This window comes from Capra hircus, chromosome 5, assembly GCF_001704415.2.
Source record: "Capra hircus breed San Clemente chromosome 5, ASM170441v1, whole genome shotgun sequence".
NCBI lineage: Eukaryota > Metazoa > Chordata > Mammalia > Artiodactyla > Bovidae > Capra > Capra hircus.
This window is the reverse complement of record NC_030812.1, coordinates 78,786,953-78,806,102: the sequence shown is the minus strand read 5'-3', so window position 1 is coordinate 78,806,102 and position 19,150 is coordinate 78,786,953. Positions and strand designations below refer to the sequence as shown.

The following is a 19,150-nucleotide window of genomic DNA, read 5'->3' as shown; positions in this document are numbered from 1 at the left end:
TTGATGAAAGTGAAACAGGAGAGCGAAAAAGTTGGCTTAAAGCTCAATATCCAGAAAATGAAGATCATGGCATCCAGTCCCGTCACTTCATGGGAAACAGACGGGTAAACAGTGGAAACAGTGTCAGACTTTAATTTTTTGGGCTCCAAAATCACTGCAGATGGTGACTGAGGCCATGAAATTAAAAGACGCTTACTCCTTAGAAGGAAAGTTATGACCAACCTAGATAGCATATTCAAAAGCAGAGACATTACTTTGCCAACAAAGGTCCATCTAATCAAGGCTATGGTTTTTCCAGTAGTCATGTATGGATATGAGAGTTGGACTGTGAAGAAAGCTGAGCGCAGAAGAATTGATGCTTTTGAACTGTGGTGTTGGAGAAGACTCTTGAGAGTCTTGGACTGCAAGGCGATCCAACCAGTCCATTCTGAAGGAGATCAGCCCTGGGATTTCTTTGGAAGGAATGATGCTAAAGTTGAAACTCCAGTACTTTGGCCACCTCATGTGAAGAGGTGGCTCATTGGAAAAGACTCTGATGCTGGCAGGGATTGTGGGCAGGAGGAGAAGGGGACGACAGAGGATGAGATGGCTGGATGGCATCACTGACTCGATGGATGTGAATCTGAGTGAACTCTGGGAGTTGGTGATGGGCAGGGAGGCCTGGCGTGCTGCGATTCATGGGGTTGCAAAGAGTCAGACATGACTGAGTGACTGAACTGTACTGAACTGAAAGTTCCTTTGAATCCCTTTCAGTCCATTCCCTCCATATCTGACCTAGGCCAACCACTAATCTACCTTCTATTGTTACACACTAGTTTTGCCCATTCCAAAATTTCATATGAATGGTAGTATATGTATGTACTTTGGCATGTCTTGCTTCTTTTGCTCAGCATGAATAAATTTTTATTTCCATCAATTCAATTTTTCAGTCTCTAATCTCAGCGTAATTCAGAATAGAAGAAAGAGGTAAAACTATAGATAGAAGGGAGAAGTAAGAGTAATGGTCTGTTTAGCAAACATTAGACAAGTTTCTGACAAAATAAACCAAAGCCTGTTTCAACCTCACCATTTCTTATTTCACCTAATGCTTGTACCACTATCAGTTTCATAAACACAAACAGTTTTTGACCAGTTTTCTATTATCAATTTCAATTTCAATCTTAAATATTATCACATATAATATTAGAGCAAGAGGGTGTCAACTTTGTCTACCACCAATAATTGGCTTGTCAGCTGAGCTTTCATCCTTTGAGTCATTTTTTGATATGAAGTGAACTGCTCAATCTGTGCTTATTTCTTTAGATGTTTTATAACTCTATTATATGATAAAAGTAGCAACGTAAAAATGATAGAAGGTGTTCAAATGTTAAGTATTTATGAAAAAAGATGAAATTGAGAGTGGTGAGGTTACACCCAATGCTGTACACATGTGTGGGAAAATTAAGACTTGCAGGAAAAAAGGAAAGACAAATGAAATCTCATACCCTCATACCATGAGGAGTGAAGTACCAATGCAATGAATAATAACCCATGAGGGTCAAAGAAACGCCAGAGCTTTCTAAGCTACAGACTATTTGTCTAATATATAAGATTGCTAGATAACTTAATAACCAGGAAAGGCAGAAAATGCTGTTGCATAAGATTTTGTTGCAAGATTTACAGTCCAAACTGGCACAGCATTAAAGATGTCACTGCTAAGTAATCCCTTGAAAACTGCTACATCAGAGGGGGCAATTATCTGAACCCACCGGATCTGAGATATTGAATTCTTTTTTTCTTTTTTGAAAAAGAGGCCCAACAGAATATATATTAGGCAGAAGAGCATACCTGCTTTAAAGATTTGAAAACCTGCCGACATTCATCTCATGGCATTTTACAAAATAACTCTAAATACCTTAGTCTCCCTGAATTTAGGAACAAATGAACTTCAAGAGTCTTTTGAAAATTAATCTGTTCATATTTAAATCTGCTTCTTTATAAAAATTTATAGTTCATTTTAGGATCCTGAAACAAAGTATTAACCAACATGTTTCAAATGAGCACCTCAGGTAATATGTAATGTATTTCAGTGTGGAATGAACATATACTTAACATGAGATTACAGAGAATAAAGCTTGTAACTCTCAGAATGTTTCTACTCACGTTTCAAGTTTCCTTAAGTGACACATTCCCAAACAGAAACATAAAATACTCATGAATGTGAATATTCTAAATAAAGCATTTTTAATGTATCTGATTACAATGCTGTGCTAACAGAGTAAAATACTGTATATTAATAAATCTATTTGAATTAAAACAAATAAAATCCTTAATTAGTTTTGCAGAGACTAGACTTCTTTTGCAAAAGGAAAGCACAGGAAGCTTTAGAAGACCTCAAGGTATGTCACACAATATGAGTATTTAAGAAGAAAAGCAACCAAAAATCTTCAGGAAATATGAGGAAATATAACTTGCTACAAAATTTAAGAAAATAATCCATTTATATTTGGTTAAGCTACAATTTTAAATGGAACAGTTAAAACAGTTATAAAAGATATCTGTACTACTTCTGTATTAACAACAAACCATTCTAGAAAAACTCTAGGTTTCTGATGTTTGTAAACTTCTCCAGAGAGGTTTTTGATACGGTAAGTATAGCATGCATTTTATAACTTTGAGTCTATAAAAAGAAAGAAATTCTTTTTATAATGTTCAAATTTTCTTTTATTCTTTCTTTGTTGAATATGGAAAAGCGGTTATACCCTCTTACATTAACCTTTCATACATTTGAAGAGCTTTTAAATTCTACTCCTTGTCCTGCTTACTTTTGACTAATTCCTTGTTCTGTTTCACAGTACATTCTTTACCATTCAAATTCATCCACTACTAGGACATTCTCTCCACAAAACACTGTCACTTAATGATTATCAACCATTTAAACCACTTAAAAGATTTGTTTATCTGTTACAAGGGGGTTAAGAAAAGAATTAATTTAAATGTTTTATCAAAGTTACAACAATAATTTGCCTACACGCAAATTCCAACAGTAATTTTTAAATACTTACGATCTAATGCAATTTTTTCAGTTCCATCTAAAGGATTAATAATTCCTGGAACAAGTTCTCCAAAAGACAAATGATCTATTCTGTGAGAAAAGTTGTAAGCTAAGAAGCAAAAAAATAAAACTATTAAGTAGAGACATTAAATTACTTAAAACTATGTTACAGACTAGTTCACATTCTTGTCTATTCTCAAATGAAAGTATCTAAAATCTGGTGGCATGATAATACTGTATTTAAAACCACATTATTCTGAGAAAAAAAGTATATGAATACATAGGAACACTGTATTGCAAATTTCATAATTATATACAAATTAATATCTAAGAAATAATATAACATCTAATTCTGATAACAAAAATAATAATTCTTTTCTAGTCCAAATCATCATACAGAAACAGGACTGTGTTGTTAGAAGAACTGGGGTGATGTCCATGAAACTGATCAGATATATTTTTAATACACATCATTGCTAAATGTGACCAAATTTGTTTTTTATGGAATTTATTACTTGTTTTTATTCTCCAACAGAGTTTAAGAACTAAATTTATGATAACCGTTACATGAAACTAACTTGAATACTTTATATCTGTGTGTAAATGTCCCTATTTAAATTTACATATGGAAACTTCAAATATATTCTCTTCATTATTATAAAAATTAACAGAAATGTGTACTAAGTGATAAAAAGGACACTAAGGCTCTTCCCCTAACCTTAGCAACTTCTGAGCTATGACTAAATAGAATTATGACTAAATAGAGCTATAATCAAATAGGTAGCTTAAAGACAAGAGAAAATAGATTAGGCATTAAGTTAAATCATTTATTTTCTCCTGTAGCTAGCTATCTTCTTTCAGAGCAGGCCACTTTCAAAGCCCTACCTTGTACCTGCACTAAAAATTTAAAAACAAACTCTTCCCAAGGGTATCTTCCCAGAAAGAAATTTCAGAAACTGCTTACAGTCATGGTTGACAAGTGCTGCCAAGTGTGCATGACCTCGGGGATGTGGAATTGCCCTGAAAGGAGGGAAAAAAGATTGGAGTAATAACATTAAATACATGATGAATTAAAATCAGAAAGCAGATCTTTCTTAAACTATATGATTTTCTTAGAATTAAATAATATAACATACTTGACCTATGATTTAAGTAGTTAAATCTATTCATCTTGATGCAATAAACTGGGCGTTAGCAAACATTTTCTGTAAAGTTGTTGTTATTGTTTTAGTTGCTAAGTCATGTACAACTTTTCTGTGACCCCATGGACTGCAGCCTCCCAGATTTTTCAGCCCATGGGATTTTCCAGGCAGAAATATTGGAGTGGGTTGCTATTTCCTTCTCCAGGGGATCTTCCTGACCCAGAGACTGAACCCATGTCTCTTGCAATGGCAGGTGGATTCATTACCACTGAGCCACCTGAAAAGACCTAGACAGTAAATATTTTAGGTTTGTGGGCCAAGATGCAAAACTGAAAATATTATGTAGTTACATAACGAGAGAAAACAAATTTTCACAAACGTACTAATAAACTTCAAATTATAATAGTAATCACTGAGTACTTTTATGGAATCCAGGTTTTTTTTTGGAATCCAGGTATTTTTTCTGGGAGAGAACATTTTGCTTAATTGGGCTTTAGAGTTGGCATTCCTTATTTTCAAAATCCCAGATACGATATGGATAGGATACAAACCAAATGATTTTCCATTTTAACTCTCTTACTGAAGATGTGAATTATCACAAAGAAAGATGTGTAAAGAAATTAAGAACAAAGGCCAAAATATAGAGGTTGCTACTATATTTGTCAGTTTCCCTCTTTCAGTTAATTTTGGAATAGGATATTGTTTGTATCCAGAGATGCAATAAACTTCTAAATTTCTTTGAGCGAACAATTATCTGTTGGACTATATGATATGAAGAAGTTAAGGTTTCCATCTACAGGTTGGGGATGGGAAGAATAGCTCCTGGCAACAGTAACAAAACATGAACATTAAGAGGAGTGGGACAGAGGAAACAAAGCAACACTTGACCTGATCACTGTAAACACTGGAACAAAGTCTAATGTTTTCTCTGCACGTTAAAAAAAAAATCTCCATCCAGCCATGCTCTTTCCTGTTTCATGACCTTTCCTTCAGCCTAGATGCTATTCTCTCCTTTACATATAAAATGTCGAATCATCCATTAGTGTTCAAAGGTTTTCTTCAATAAAGCCTCCACTGATTCGGACAGTAGACCAGCAAACTTGTTATACAGTTTTTTTTATCAGCCACAGTTTTGCTTTATATCTACAATACAACTGTAATTATACAACTATAATTAACTAATTATTAGTGTAATTCACTGTTTAAAGTTCAGATTCTCTCATAGAATGTCAGCATCGTAAGGGCAAACCCTTTCTCTGGTTTTCACTGTTTCATCTATAGTATGTAGCATGGTACTTTGCATGTAGCAAATACTCAAGAAATGTTTTTTACAATGAAGAACTGTTCAGCTCTGAAACTAGCTAGGAGGAGAGAAGGGAGGGAAAGAGGCAGAGAAAGAGGGAAGAGATAATCAGAGAATCTATTTATTTATTCAGAAATTTACCAGGTATTTACCATATGACAGTTTCTGTGCTGGGTTCTGTTCATAAAAAATCTGAGATTTTTCTTTAACATTCACCTAATTTAACTTTATCCCAGACACATTTCTACCTATATCAAAATATTATCTTGAATTAGGGATTCCATTTTGATGAGAATCACTGAAAGGAAAAACAAAAAAAACCTAGTATCATCCAACAAAATGAACAAATTAACGAAATGTCTAATTAAGACCTTTGTGGCTACCAACACTTGGCAAGCTGAAGGTTTTAATTCACATTTACCTACATTTTCTATATTTTAATATATGAAAGATAAGATGACTGTTATCCTTTTGTTTTAAAGAAGAAGTGTTTAAAGTCAGTAGTCTTCTCTTTCCTGAGGCTGAAGGCCTAAACAATCTGAAGACATCAAAGATACACATTTGAAGAGTCATTTAGTTGTTAGTTAGATATTATCTGATTAGCAAAGTTTTGACTTTTAACCAGACTGCCAACTTGTCTAAAGTATTTTCAGCAAGTGAAAAGAACATACTTGCCCACAGTTATGTGAAAATTCCCTGCTACTTTATTGACATACAGATGACCACGAATTCTGCAAGCATCTGGAGGTTGTGACGAATCATCTTCCCTGTTACAAGATACATTATGATCACTTACAGCATAGTCAGTAGTTATCATTTACTGGTGAGAAAATTTTATGGAGGGAAAAAAACTTCTAAAGATAGAATTTTACATAATGTTCTAAATGTCAAAAGCAAAATAGCAGTTTTTTGAAATCTAAACATTTATTTTAAAAAACTACAAAAATGAAAAAAAATTATATATGAAAATGAAAAGTAAGTCAAAGTGTTAGTTGCTCAACTGTGTCTGGCTCTTTGCAACCCTACGGACTGTAGCCCTCAGGCTCCTCTGTCCATGGGATTGTCCAAAAAAGAATACTGGAGTGGATTGCCATTTCATTCTCCAGGGGATCTTCCCAACCCAGGGACAGAACTAAGTCTCTTGCACTGCAGGTAGATATTACTATCTTAGCCACCAGGAAAGCCCAACTATTGAATATATATTTACACAAACTTAAAATTTCATAGTTATTAAAATTTAATCAGAGCACTAAATCTAATGAGAGAAGAAAAATGAAAAGTAAAGAATTATTAGTCCAACAAAGACACTTTCATCATTTGTTTCTGGTACTTTCAGAGACAGGAAGAATGAGGTAAGGGAAGGGCATGACACTTAACTTCATATACATAAGAATATTTTCTTCCTAAACAAATGTAAAACCTCTATATAGTTTTAAATTTAAATAATCATTTTTATCACAATAGCATTTCCAAATATCAGCTCTTCTAATCTATAAAAGAGACAAAAGTAATATAAAAACATGAAATCATGAAATTCCTAACCAAAGTTTATACATCACCATAATGGTAAATGCAATTAATTTGTTCTTAAAACTTAGCACAATTTTATATGAAGGTATACCATACACACATAAAAGAGAAAAATTAAATAAAAATATTATTATTTATGATAATCCTGATCAATATCACAGGCCATAAATTCAAGAGTTAAAAAGGCATCTTCATCATACAGAATGATTATATTTTCTCTAAGAACTATGAGATTCAGAGAACTAAACCATAACTAAATCATGTCACAGTAAATCCTTAGTAAATAGTCTCATAATTAAAATACACATCTCACCTTGGTGGAAGTGCTGTTGATGCACTTTTAAAAGCACTTTTAAATATCACATCTTGAAGTGAATGTTCTTCTTGCAGTCTACTCTGAATCAGCTGTAGCATCCTAAATACAAAACAAACAAGCAACAGTTTAAAAACACAATAAGACACAAAGAGAAAGTCAACAGTATTTGAAATATAACAATGGCTAGTTGACTTAGCTAAGTCATATATTTATTATCACAGAACCTTATTCTAAAATACAGTTCGAAGTATTCTTTGGTCACTTCCTGGAAAGCAGGAAAAGAGAGGTAGTGTGGCTAGAGGTCTAAAAGCCGGGGTCCCTAATCCTGTCTATTTCTACCAATAATGAGCGTGTGTATCCTATTTATATGTCCATCACTGGTGGAATGAGGGCCACCAAGAAAGGCCTTTTCTGTTCATCTGAATATCTAAATTCATTTTTCATGAACGTATGCAGCAATCACAAAATCATTAGCTTTTGTCAGATACTGAATAAAGTGTTATAGATAAAAAGAACAGGACAGATACAGGGTCACATAACAGATTTGGGGGCTTCATTTGTGGCTCAGGTGGTAAAGAATCTTCCAGCAATGCAGGAGACGAAGGTTCGATCCCTGGGCTGAGAAGATTCCCTGGAGAAGGGCATGGCAACCCACTCCAGTAATCTTGCCTGGAGAATCCCATGGACTGAGGAGCCTGGTGGGCTACAGCCCATGGAGTCACAAAAAGTCGGGCATGCAACTAACAGTAGAAGTGACAAATAGATTCAAGAGATTAGATCTGATAGGCAGAGTGCCTGAAGAACTTTGGATAGAGAACATTGTACAGGAGGTGGTGATCAAAACCATCCCCAAGAAAAAGAAATGCAAAAAGGCAAAATGGTTGTCTGATGAGGCATTACAAATAGCTGAGCAAAGAAGAGAAGCAAAAGGCAAAAGAGAAAAGAAAACATATATCCATCTGAATGCAGAGTTCCAAAGAATAGCAAGGAGAGATAGGAAAACTTTCCTAAGTGATCAATGCAAAGAAATAGAGGAAAACAATAGAATGGGAAAGACTAGAGATCTCTTCAAGAAAATCAGGAGATACCAAGGGAAGATTTCATGCAAAGATAAACACAATAAAGGACAGAAATCTAACAGAGGCAGAACATATTAAGAGGTGGCAAGAACACAAAGAACGATACAAAAAAGATCTTCATGACCCAGATAACCACGATGGTGTGATCACTCACCTAGAGCCAGACATCCTGGAGTGCGAAGGCAAGTGGGCCTTAGAAAGCATCACTACGAACAAAGCTAGTAGAGGTAATGGAATTCTAGCTGAGCTATTTCAAATACTAAAAGATGATGCTGTGAAAGTATTTCACTCAATATGCAAACAAATTTGGAAAACTCAGAAATGGCCACAGGACTGAAAATGTCAGTTTTCATTCCAATCCCAAAGAAAGGCAATGCAAAAGAATGTTCAAACTACCGCACAATTGCACTCATGTCACATGCTAGTAAAGTAATGCTCAAAATTCTCCAAATTTGGTTTCAATAGTACATGTACCAAGAACTTTCAAATGTTCAAGCTGGATTTAGAAAAGGCAGAGGAACCAGAGATCAAATTGCCAACATACACTGGACCATAGAAAAAGCAAGAGAATTTCAGAAGAACATCTGACTGTGTGGATCACAACAAATTGTGGAAAATTATTCAAGAGATGGGATTAACAGACCTCCTGACCTGATGCCTGAGAAATGTGTATGCAGGTCAAGAAGCAACAGTTAGAACTGGACCTGGAACAATGGAATGGTTCAAATTTGGGGAAGGAATATGTCACGGCTGTATATTGTCACCTTGCTTATTTAACTTACATGCAGAGTATATCATGTGAAATTCTGGGCCGGATGAAGCACAAGCTGGAATCAAGATTGCTGGGAGAAATATCAATAACCTCAGATATGCAGATGAAACCACGCTTATGGCAGAAAGCAAAGAGGAACTGAAGAGCCTCTTGATGAAAGTGAAAGAGAAGAGTGAAAAAGTTGGCTTAAAACTCAACATTCAGAAAAATAAGATCATGGCATCCAGTCCTGTCACTTCATGCCAAACAGATGGGGAAACAATGGAAACAGTGACAGACTTTCTTTCCTTGGGCTCCAAAATCACTGCAGATGGTGACCACAACCATGAAATTAGAAGACGCTTGCTCCTTGGAAGAAAAGCTATAACCTACCTAGACAGCATATTGAAAAGTAGAGACATTACTTTACAGACAAACATCTATTTATTCCAAGCTATGGTTTTTCCAGCAGTCATGTATGGATGTGAAAGTTGGACTATAAAGAAAGCTGAGCATCAAAGAATTCATGCTTTTGAACTGTGGTGTTGGAGAAGACTCTTCAGAGTCCCTTGGACTGCAAGGAGATTGCACTAGTCAATCCTAAAGGAAATCAGTCCTAATATTCATTGGAAGGATTGATGCTGAAGCTGAAGCTCCAATACTTTGGCCACCTGTTGCGAAGAACTGACTGACTAGAAAGACCATGATGGTGGGAAAGACTGAGAGCAGGAGAAGGGCAAGTTCGGATTGCATCACTGACTCAAAGGACATGAATCTGAGCGAGCTCCAGGAGTTGGTGATAGACAGGGAAGCAGCCGGGCATGCTTCAGTCCTGGGCTGCAAAGAGTCAGACACAGCTGAGCAACTGAACTGAAAAGTGGAGATGACTGGGGTATAAATCCGCAACACGAGCAGCCAATTCTCGGTACAAACTAGGCCACAGTGAAATTTAACATCACCTGGTATCTGCCTTTCCTGAAGTAACCTGAACTTTATTCTATGACATGATCATTTTAAACGAAATATTACATTCTACCTATAATTTTTAAAAAGAGTATCAGCATATAGGGTATAGGATTATAGACAGCTTAGTATACATTTGAGAACTCATGCTTAGATTTTCTTTTTAAATATAGTCAAAATAAAACAGAGTTGCTTGAAGACATTTTTTTAAACTAAATTCTTACATTTACAATAACTCATGAAATTACTTATTCTGAACAAGACCAAGAATAAAAGTATTACTTCTATTTCTACCATTTTCAACAATAACTTCATCTCTTTAGATATAATCCTATTTCACCTACTTTAACTCTGTATCTTTATATAACTAACATCCAAAGTCATCTATATTAGAACTCAAACTCAACTAGTACAAAATTTATAACCCAGAGGGGAAGGAAGGATGAACAGACAAAATAGGAGTTTCAGGGCAGCAAAAATACAGATACTATAATGCTGGGTATATGTCATTAGGTATCTGTTAAAACTCAGAATGCACGTCTCTAAGAGTGAACTCTAAGGTAAACTTCAGACTCTGGGCAATAAGGATGTATTCATATTGTGCATGGGCTTCCCTGGTGGCTCAGATGTTAAAGCATCTGCCTGCAATGCGGGAGACCTGGGTTTGATCCCTGGGTTGGGAAGATCCTCTGGAGAAGGACATGGCAACCCACTCCAGTATTCTTGCCTAGAGAATCCCATGGACTGAAGAGCCTGATGGACTACAGTCCACGGGGTCGCAAAGAGTCAGACAGGACTGAGTGACTTCACTTTCATATTGTGCATAAACTGGAAGAAATGTACCACTCTGGTGCAAGATATTGATAATGGCGGAGGCCATGCATATGAAGGGACAGGGGATATTTGGGAACTCTATAGTTTTCACTCAAATTTGCTGTGAACCTAAAAATACTCATAAAAAGTTTTTAAACATAAACATACATAAATAATTTTGAAAAACTATAAACAAAGAAACACCTGAAGAAGCAAATATAAATCAGAATATACTTTATATCCTATCATGATATAATAATAAACATTTTCTAGAAGGGCAAGTGAGAGATAAAGATAAAATACATATGCATCACCCACTGAGGACATTGGTAAAATAGGCCTAGTTAAAATAAAAGGTCATTTTTACACTGTAAAATCAGTAGAAATAAATAGCTGTAATCAGCAAGGCTATGTCCAGAGTTTGAGATTTACTACTTCAGGAAAAAGATTAGTTGGGATCCTAAATATTTAAGAAAGCAGAACAACTGAAAGAAAACTTAAGTATCTTTAGCAAATTCTGCAGGAAAAGAACATTTTGGTATGCACATTATTTAGGTTGTTAGCCCTTAGGCATCTCTAGTTCATTCACAAATATTTGTTTGGAAGCAGAACACAATAATTTAGGAAGCTTCAAGAGGTCAGATTTCATCTTTAGATGTATACATGTACAGAGACTCAAAAACTTTGTAGCTAATGCTAGCAGAAATTGAATCCTTCATATTTTTGTATGTCATGTATTTCCAGAGTTCAACTTTTACTGCTTGGGCAGTGGAAAAAGAGCTTGATGACAACAAACCATATGTGTGTGTGTGTGTGAGCCTCAAATAGGCCAGTAAAAACCCAAGCTAATGTTCCATGCATGAAGGGATATGAAAAAGTGCACTATGATGAAAAATGGAAAACTGTACGCTGGAACATATTTATAATTTTAATAGTAAAAACACAATCTTGTCTCTCACTTATTACTAGTTTTGAACACTGAATAAAATTCCAGATGAAAGCAGACATAACTTTTAACATTTCTAGAATAAAGTAATACATTTCATTCCTGGACAGCTCTCTACTAAAAGCACTAGAAGCCCAGAGACACCTAACGTTAAGTTATTTTGTTCAACTACATTTGCTTCGACTTTAATTTTAAAATCTCTCCAAACGATGAAAGTGGAAATTAAAAGAGAAAGACATTTGAAATGAACCAATACTTAGGGACTAGAAAGAAAGAAAAGGATGAGTAAAAAAATTTCTTTTTAATAATCTTAAATTAGATAATGCCTTTTTAAACACAAGACACAGCCTAGAAACCAAAAAGAAAGGACAGAGAGGGAATGCAGTAACCATTTACCATAAAAAAGTAATTTCTTTAATATACAAAGAACTCTTTAAAGGTAGTAAGAAGAAACCCAATGACCAAGCAAAATGGGCATATGGCATGAACAAGGAGTTTCATACAAAAATACAAACGGGGAAAAAAAATCAAAGATATTCAGCTTATTTATAAAGAAATGCCAATTTTAAAGTACAATATCATTTTTCATCCATCAAAATGGCAAAAATTAAAAAAAAAAAAGTGATTATACCCACTGTCGGTGAGGTTAAAGAAACAAGTACTCTCACATAGTTGTGGAGTATAAATGAAACTATTTGGGGAAGATATTTGGCATTATCTATCAAAATTTTTTACCAATCTTACTGAGATATAACTAGCATATAACATTATATAAGATTAAGGTATAAACATATATACTGTGAAATGATTACCACAATAAGTTTAATTAACAATCACTACCTCAGCATTAGAAATGTTTTTTCCTTGTGTGACAACTTATCAAAACATTAAATATTATCTAAAAGAGAAATTTCATTTCTAGAAATTTTATATACATATATTCACACAAGTACATAAGGAATATATACATATATTCATATGAGAAATTATATTCAAGAATTTTCACTGAGCATTGATATTAGCACTGTCAGCAATCTAAATGCCCATCAATAAGTATCCAAAAATTATTATAGCTTATGAATAAAATATACCACTGTATATACTTAAGTGGGAAGATGTCCAAAATATAAGGTTAGGTTGGAAAAAGCAAGCTATAAAACAGATGTAGTGAATGACCCCATTTGTATTAGGAAAAAAGTAACATAAGCAAATATGGCCTCATGCAGAAAACTGGTTATTAGCACTCGTCAGTGGTACTAGGTTTAGAGAATGATGAGGAGGCTTCGATTTTCACGTAATATCCTTTATATTCAAATTTGATCATATATGCTTTTAAAAATATTTAAATAGATAATATAATTTTAAATGTAAAATAAAATGTATTTATGGTTCAAAGTGGATTAGAGAAAAAGATATGACATTCCAAAGATTGGATAAAACTTTTGAAATTATAAAGACTGTATTATATACTGTATTCTGTTAATATTTCATTTAAACAAATGCCTAGAAGAATCTATAAATAATTCACAGTAGACAAAATAAGCAAAGCAAGATCTAGATTTCTATGAACCACAATACATTGTTTAGTTATTACCTCTGCCACTCTCTTTGCTGTGGTGAAAGATCAAATATTGCCTGAAATTAAGCAAAACATAATCACCAGAACTGTCAATTTCTCCCAGCTTTAATATCATAATTTAAAACACTTTCTTTGAGCAAGGAACAAATTTATAGTGTCGTTAAAAACAAGTATTCGTAATTTACATTTAATCTTCCATAAGTCAAACTAATAAGTTTAAATATAAATATATAAATTTAAAAACACTTATACTCAAAAGTAGTATACAGAAATTTTACTAACTGAAAGTATTTTCCTGTTATAAAAACCTACATTTATAGGAATGGATACAATGCAATCTATCACATGTACATAATGGTAATTTAGGGCTTAAAATCATTTACATGATGCCAGCAAGAAACTTAAGCATTTAAAAAAGAAGAAGAAATGAAAAACTCATACAGCTCAAGTATAGTATTCAAGCATACAAAGCCTACGTTTCTGTCATGGTATTTTACCACGATAAATTCAACAAGTTTTGAAACAAGCTAAACAGTGTCACTGTAATTCCCAAATGTATTAACCAAAAAAATAATTCAAGAAATGTTACCTAGGTACTATAATCATCAATTCAAAGACAAATTTTGTTATTTTGTAGACTCAGAGGGAAAAGGGCAAGCTCTCATGGTTTGTGGCAATACCCATAATTTAATTTTCCAATAGCAAGTCCACTTTTGATATTTATAAAGACAATTCATAACTAGACATATTAATTCTATGTTCTAACTCATCATTATTATTAATGATGCCTCCATAACATGTCCTGACCTACTACTCTCTCTCTACAAATCCTTGGTCTTAACCCCTCATTCCATCAAACAGCTCTAACTCTATGCCTTTGGTTATTGAATTATGTTAACCTGGAGCCTACCTCTCCTGTAATTGTGACCCTAAAGTCAGTCTAAATTCTATACACCATTTGTTCCAGGTTAAATCACCCCCTTCTTTCTGATTACAATGAAATTACTTTGGTTACTCCTCCTGCAACCTTTTCACACCATGGCACACAGAGAAACTGCTAACATCTAAAAAACACACCAAGGCAAACGGATAAGGCTACATGCACCTGCTCCCCAGTTACTTTGTGAATAAACTGTTGATAGCAGGGACTGGAATTTTTCCTTTGGCATCCCCAAACTGCTCAACATAGTGATTAACACAGCAGGTAAAGAACCACAGAGTGGCTTTGTGTTAGGCCACATGCTACTTAAATTATTATCTCAATCTTCATAACAAGCTTGTGAGTTTATTATTCTTTTATATATATAAAAGAACTCAAAAGGTTAAAATTTTTTTCAAAATCACAGGTAGTAAGGGTCAGTGTATAAGCCCAATTCTCAGATTTTTCACTTTCTCACATCCCTAAAAATGGTTCTTTTCTTTAAACAAATAATAGCTATCACATAGCATAATGTGATCATGGTTTAGAAACTTATAAAATTATTAGAATTAAGTTTCTATATTCAGACTGCATATTAAAAGAATGAGTGAAAATTTAAAAACAAGTAAAAATTATCTCAAATAATTTTACATTAATAATAATTCTGAAATATTTTAATATAAATTAGGACAAGGGAGTGAATACTTACCAGAAACATTGTTAAACATTTTAAAAATTACTGATAAAAAGCTTACAATTTTTAAGTAAAGTATACATATTATTAAGTTTCTAGCTTTATGACTAAGACATGACTTTTATTTCATGACAGTTAAAATAAAACTTTTCTATTTGCAGATGATGGACAGAATGGCAGAAACTGTTACAATGGAATAATCAATAATCTTGCCACAATTACATAATTCTAACATATCCATCAGAGTCTAATATCTGTAATGCATTATGCTTTACATTTTGTGAACTATAAAAAAAGAAAAATATCAAGCAATTTCTTCTCAGGAGTTTAGCATCTAGCTAGAGAGACAAGCTATCCAGAAAAAATATACATTAAAAAAAAATCAGAGACTTAATAAATGTAAAGAGTGACAGACACTCAGAATATGGAGACTGCTAGAAAATATCATAAATAAATTTCAGAGGATAAGCTCAAGATGATATTTCCTCAAATCCTCACAATGCTTAAAGAAACAGAAAAATGAGGACACAAACTATATCACTGTTTTGAATTATCTTAAATTAGCATCCACCTGCTGGAAATTTTTAAGAACTTATGCAAGCCAGCATACAAGGGAGACTAAATTGAGAAAATAGCCCAACACATAATTAATTTCATGAGACAAGAAAAGTTCATGCAAGCAGCAATTAAATTGACAATTCACAGTAAAAGGGGAAACAGGTGATAAAAGACAATAACACACTTGAGGAAAAGACAGCGTCCATCCTAAGAACACTTTCAATAATTTGATCAATGCCAGAGACTGAATTCCACAGCAGTATTATTCCCAGCTTATATGTGACCTGGACAGTAATATCAATTAAGCAAAATTACTGCCACAGCTGCCGGCTAATGAGGACAGTCACACCAGTTAAACAAAAAAGGAATTACCTCAGCTAAATTTACCCCATCAAAAAAGAAACACAGAAAAGAAACACTGTGGTGCCCTAGTGACGCACTCTGCCATCCTGAACCCAGTGTGACTTCTTCCTTTCTTTTCAAAAACTTCTGAAGCTTTAACTTAGAAGAAGCATCGCCTACTTCAACTCTCAATCAGTTATTTGGCCATGCATTTTCCCATCCAAAAGAAGAACAAGAAAACAGACAAAAAAGATTCATTAATTTGAAGGACGTGGTCAATCTGAGGTGGGCCTAATTTTCCTCTATGATACCATTTCTAAAAATAAGAAAAAAAGTTTTTCTAATATCTCTCAATGAGATTTAACATCATGAAGATAGAAAAAATAGAGTGATCTGCAATATATTAGAGGTGGGAAGCAGAATCACTGAATTTTAAAACATAATGAAGGCATTGAAAAAAAAGATTCATTCAGAAGTCAAAAGCAAAGTTCAAAATATTCATCTTATGCAGGAGTTGATAAAATATTGAGAACCACTCCAGGAAAGTCAACATCATTTGATAAGAATCTTTAAAAGCAGAAGCAAAGTATTATTCTGAGTATCTTTAAAGCAAACCAACAACCAAAAAAGACTTAAAAATTCAGATCACTAATATCACCAAAAGCCAAAAACAACTGAAGGAGATCTACATTTGGATATATAGGATAAATGTCTGAATTTCAAAAGTAAAGGAAAGAAAGCATGTAAGTAGATAAATACATTTCCTACAAGGAAAAAAATACTGTGCCAGAAGGCAATAAAGGAATGTCCACAAAGCTGAGTGCAAAGTATCATAAAGCAAGAATTCTATCCTCAGCCAACTTTACATGTATGAACAACGGAATGACAGAATGGCAGTCTGTCACAAAACATAATCCACATAGTCCTAAAAAAAAAAAATTATTTTATACTGGACTATAGCCAATTAACAATGTTATGATAGTTTCAGGTGGACAGCAAACGGACTCAGCCATACATATACATGTATCCATTCTCCCCCAAACTCCCCTCCCAACCAGGCTGCCATATAACGTTGAGTAGAGCTCCCTGTATTATAGGGTAGGATCTTGTTGTTCATCTATTTTAAATATAGTAGAGTGTACATGTCCATCCCAATATTCTTTCTGTGATAAAGAAGCCACAAAAAGTCCCTTAAAAAATGATCAACAAAAATAAAGAAACAAAGAAGTGTAGAAAATAACAGCAGTAAAACTCAGTGAAAGTTGAAGAATTATACCTAAAATAGTATGAAATGTAATAAAAATGTGAACGTGCCTGACAATAATCACCACCCAAACTTCCAGATAACAGTATGCAGTAACATGGTACCTGACTTTGTAAGGTAACCAATCTCATTAAAAATTACTCTATCAATTTTTTGAGTGGAGTAAAGGAGTTAGGAAGTAGAGAGATTCAGAGTGACACTAACAAAAGTTACTTTTTCTTTAGAAAACTTTATTTTAAAAGTGTGTATGAAAAGGCATAAATACATTTTATTGCTATAAACTAAAAATAACTTGGTAATCAGAACTAACCTAAGGGCTTCCTTTTTCTCCTCCACACATTCAGTTACTTCTAATCCTCCATCACCTTTAGTCTTCACTTTCCAATTTTGTTTATAGAGAGTTCACAACTGTCAATGGTAAACAAAACAACTCAAGAATGCATGAGTAAACTTAAGTACCACAAAGCCAACAGAGCAGCCAGCAGACAAACTAGCTGGGAGTTCTGTATGTTCTTCTCTAAAGCTTCTTTAGGCCTAGTTCTGATCAGGACCTGTTATTACCTGCCCCTGTAATGTGATATCTGCCCCTATAATGTGCTGGTGTCTTCTGATAAATTAGTTTCATTACACACAACTTGCGCAATGAAAATGATAAGACAATGTCAGTATTTCACCAGGTCTGGGAAATGGAGGTGTGAAGGTAGGTGAAAAAAAGTAAATGTATATAAAATTCTCCTCTTAGATACTGCTTCATTCTTGATTACATGAGAAATGTAGCTCAGACATTTTTAAGGACTTAAATCTGGTAAAAGAAGAATACAAATAGGACACAGAATTTCTAAATCATCAGAAAAAAAGGAATGTCATCACTCTAGCAACTGTATAAATGAGATAAAGAACTGTTAGGAAGAATTAACAAAAAAGATAAAATAAGTACAAGGTTATTGTTATAGAGGTTTATCCAAATGCTAACAATAGTTATCTCAAGGCTTTAGTATCAAATATAACTTTTTTCTTCCCCTAAACGTTTACAAAGGAAATGTATCACTTTTATTTTCTTGTTTTATTTTTTATTGAAGTATAGCTGACTTACATTGTCATTCATGACTCCTGAAATAAGAAAATGTATTTTTTTTTAAATTAGCTCAGACAAAACTAAAAGCAAATATCAAAACTGTTTTCAAGGGAAAAATTCCTCAAAGCATACAACTGAAAACGACATGTGAATCAAACTTACTGGTTCATAAACTAGACCATCGGCAGATGCAACCATTGTTTCTGCTAAATCCAATACATCTGCTCCAACATCTGCATAAAAAAAAAAATTAGAAGTTTTATATTCTATGCTCAGAACCAAACTATGTGATATAAACTAACAAAATTAGATGAATAATAGAAAACTCACAAATATGTAGGATCACTTTCCTATACTGCTTATTTATTCAAGTTAAAACAGTAGTATTATATAGCTTTGGTGGAAATAACTTCAAAAATTAATAATGCTTTTTCTACTTTTTACTCAGTGAGAAAGATGACTTGGAATCTCACAGTAAAAATAGTATAAACTTAACTGAACTGAAGAGCTTTGCAAAAACTGTCAATAAAATGGCTGCTGTCAGTATTAAATGGCTGCTGAACAAAATATTAATGACAATAATTATTTTTAGAGATTAAAAAAATCTTAAGGCAAAGCTACTGATGACATTTAAATAGTCAACAAACAGGGAAAATTTATCTTGAAAAGGGTAAAATTTTATTGGTATTCAAACATCTATAATAAAGCAAAATATGATAATTTGGTATTAATACTAACAATAGTTTAGATACAAAATATTTCTTTTATCTTAAAACCACTAACATAAGAAAATATAAATGGAAAAGGGAAACAGATTTAGATGAAATCTCTTAGAAATGAAT

At 33.5% G+C, this 19,150-nt stretch overlaps 1 protein-coding gene across 2 annotated transcripts in view; it reads right to left on the bottom strand.

Annotated features, from left to right (window-relative positions):
• ERGIC2 (ERGIC and golgi 2) overlaps positions 1 to 19,150 on the bottom strand; it is a 44,029-nt gene that overhangs the window by 10,941 nt on the left and 13,938 nt on the right. For both annotated transcript variants that reach the window (XM_005680705.2, XM_005680706.3), the window contains exons 5-10: positions 18,471 to 18,541; positions 13,472 to 13,512; positions 7,323 to 7,424; positions 6,151 to 6,246; positions 3,999 to 4,054; positions 3,045 to 3,143 (exon numbers count right to left, since the gene is read on the bottom strand). In XM_005680705.2, coding sequence (XP_005680762.1) covers positions 3,045 to 3,143; positions 3,999 to 4,054; positions 6,151 to 6,246; positions 7,323 to 7,424; positions 13,472 to 13,512; positions 18,471 to 18,541 — 465 coding nt within the window. The remainder of the gene's footprint in view (positions 1 to 3,044; positions 3,144 to 3,998; positions 4,055 to 6,150; positions 6,247 to 7,322; positions 7,425 to 13,471; positions 13,513 to 18,470; positions 18,542 to 19,150) is intronic.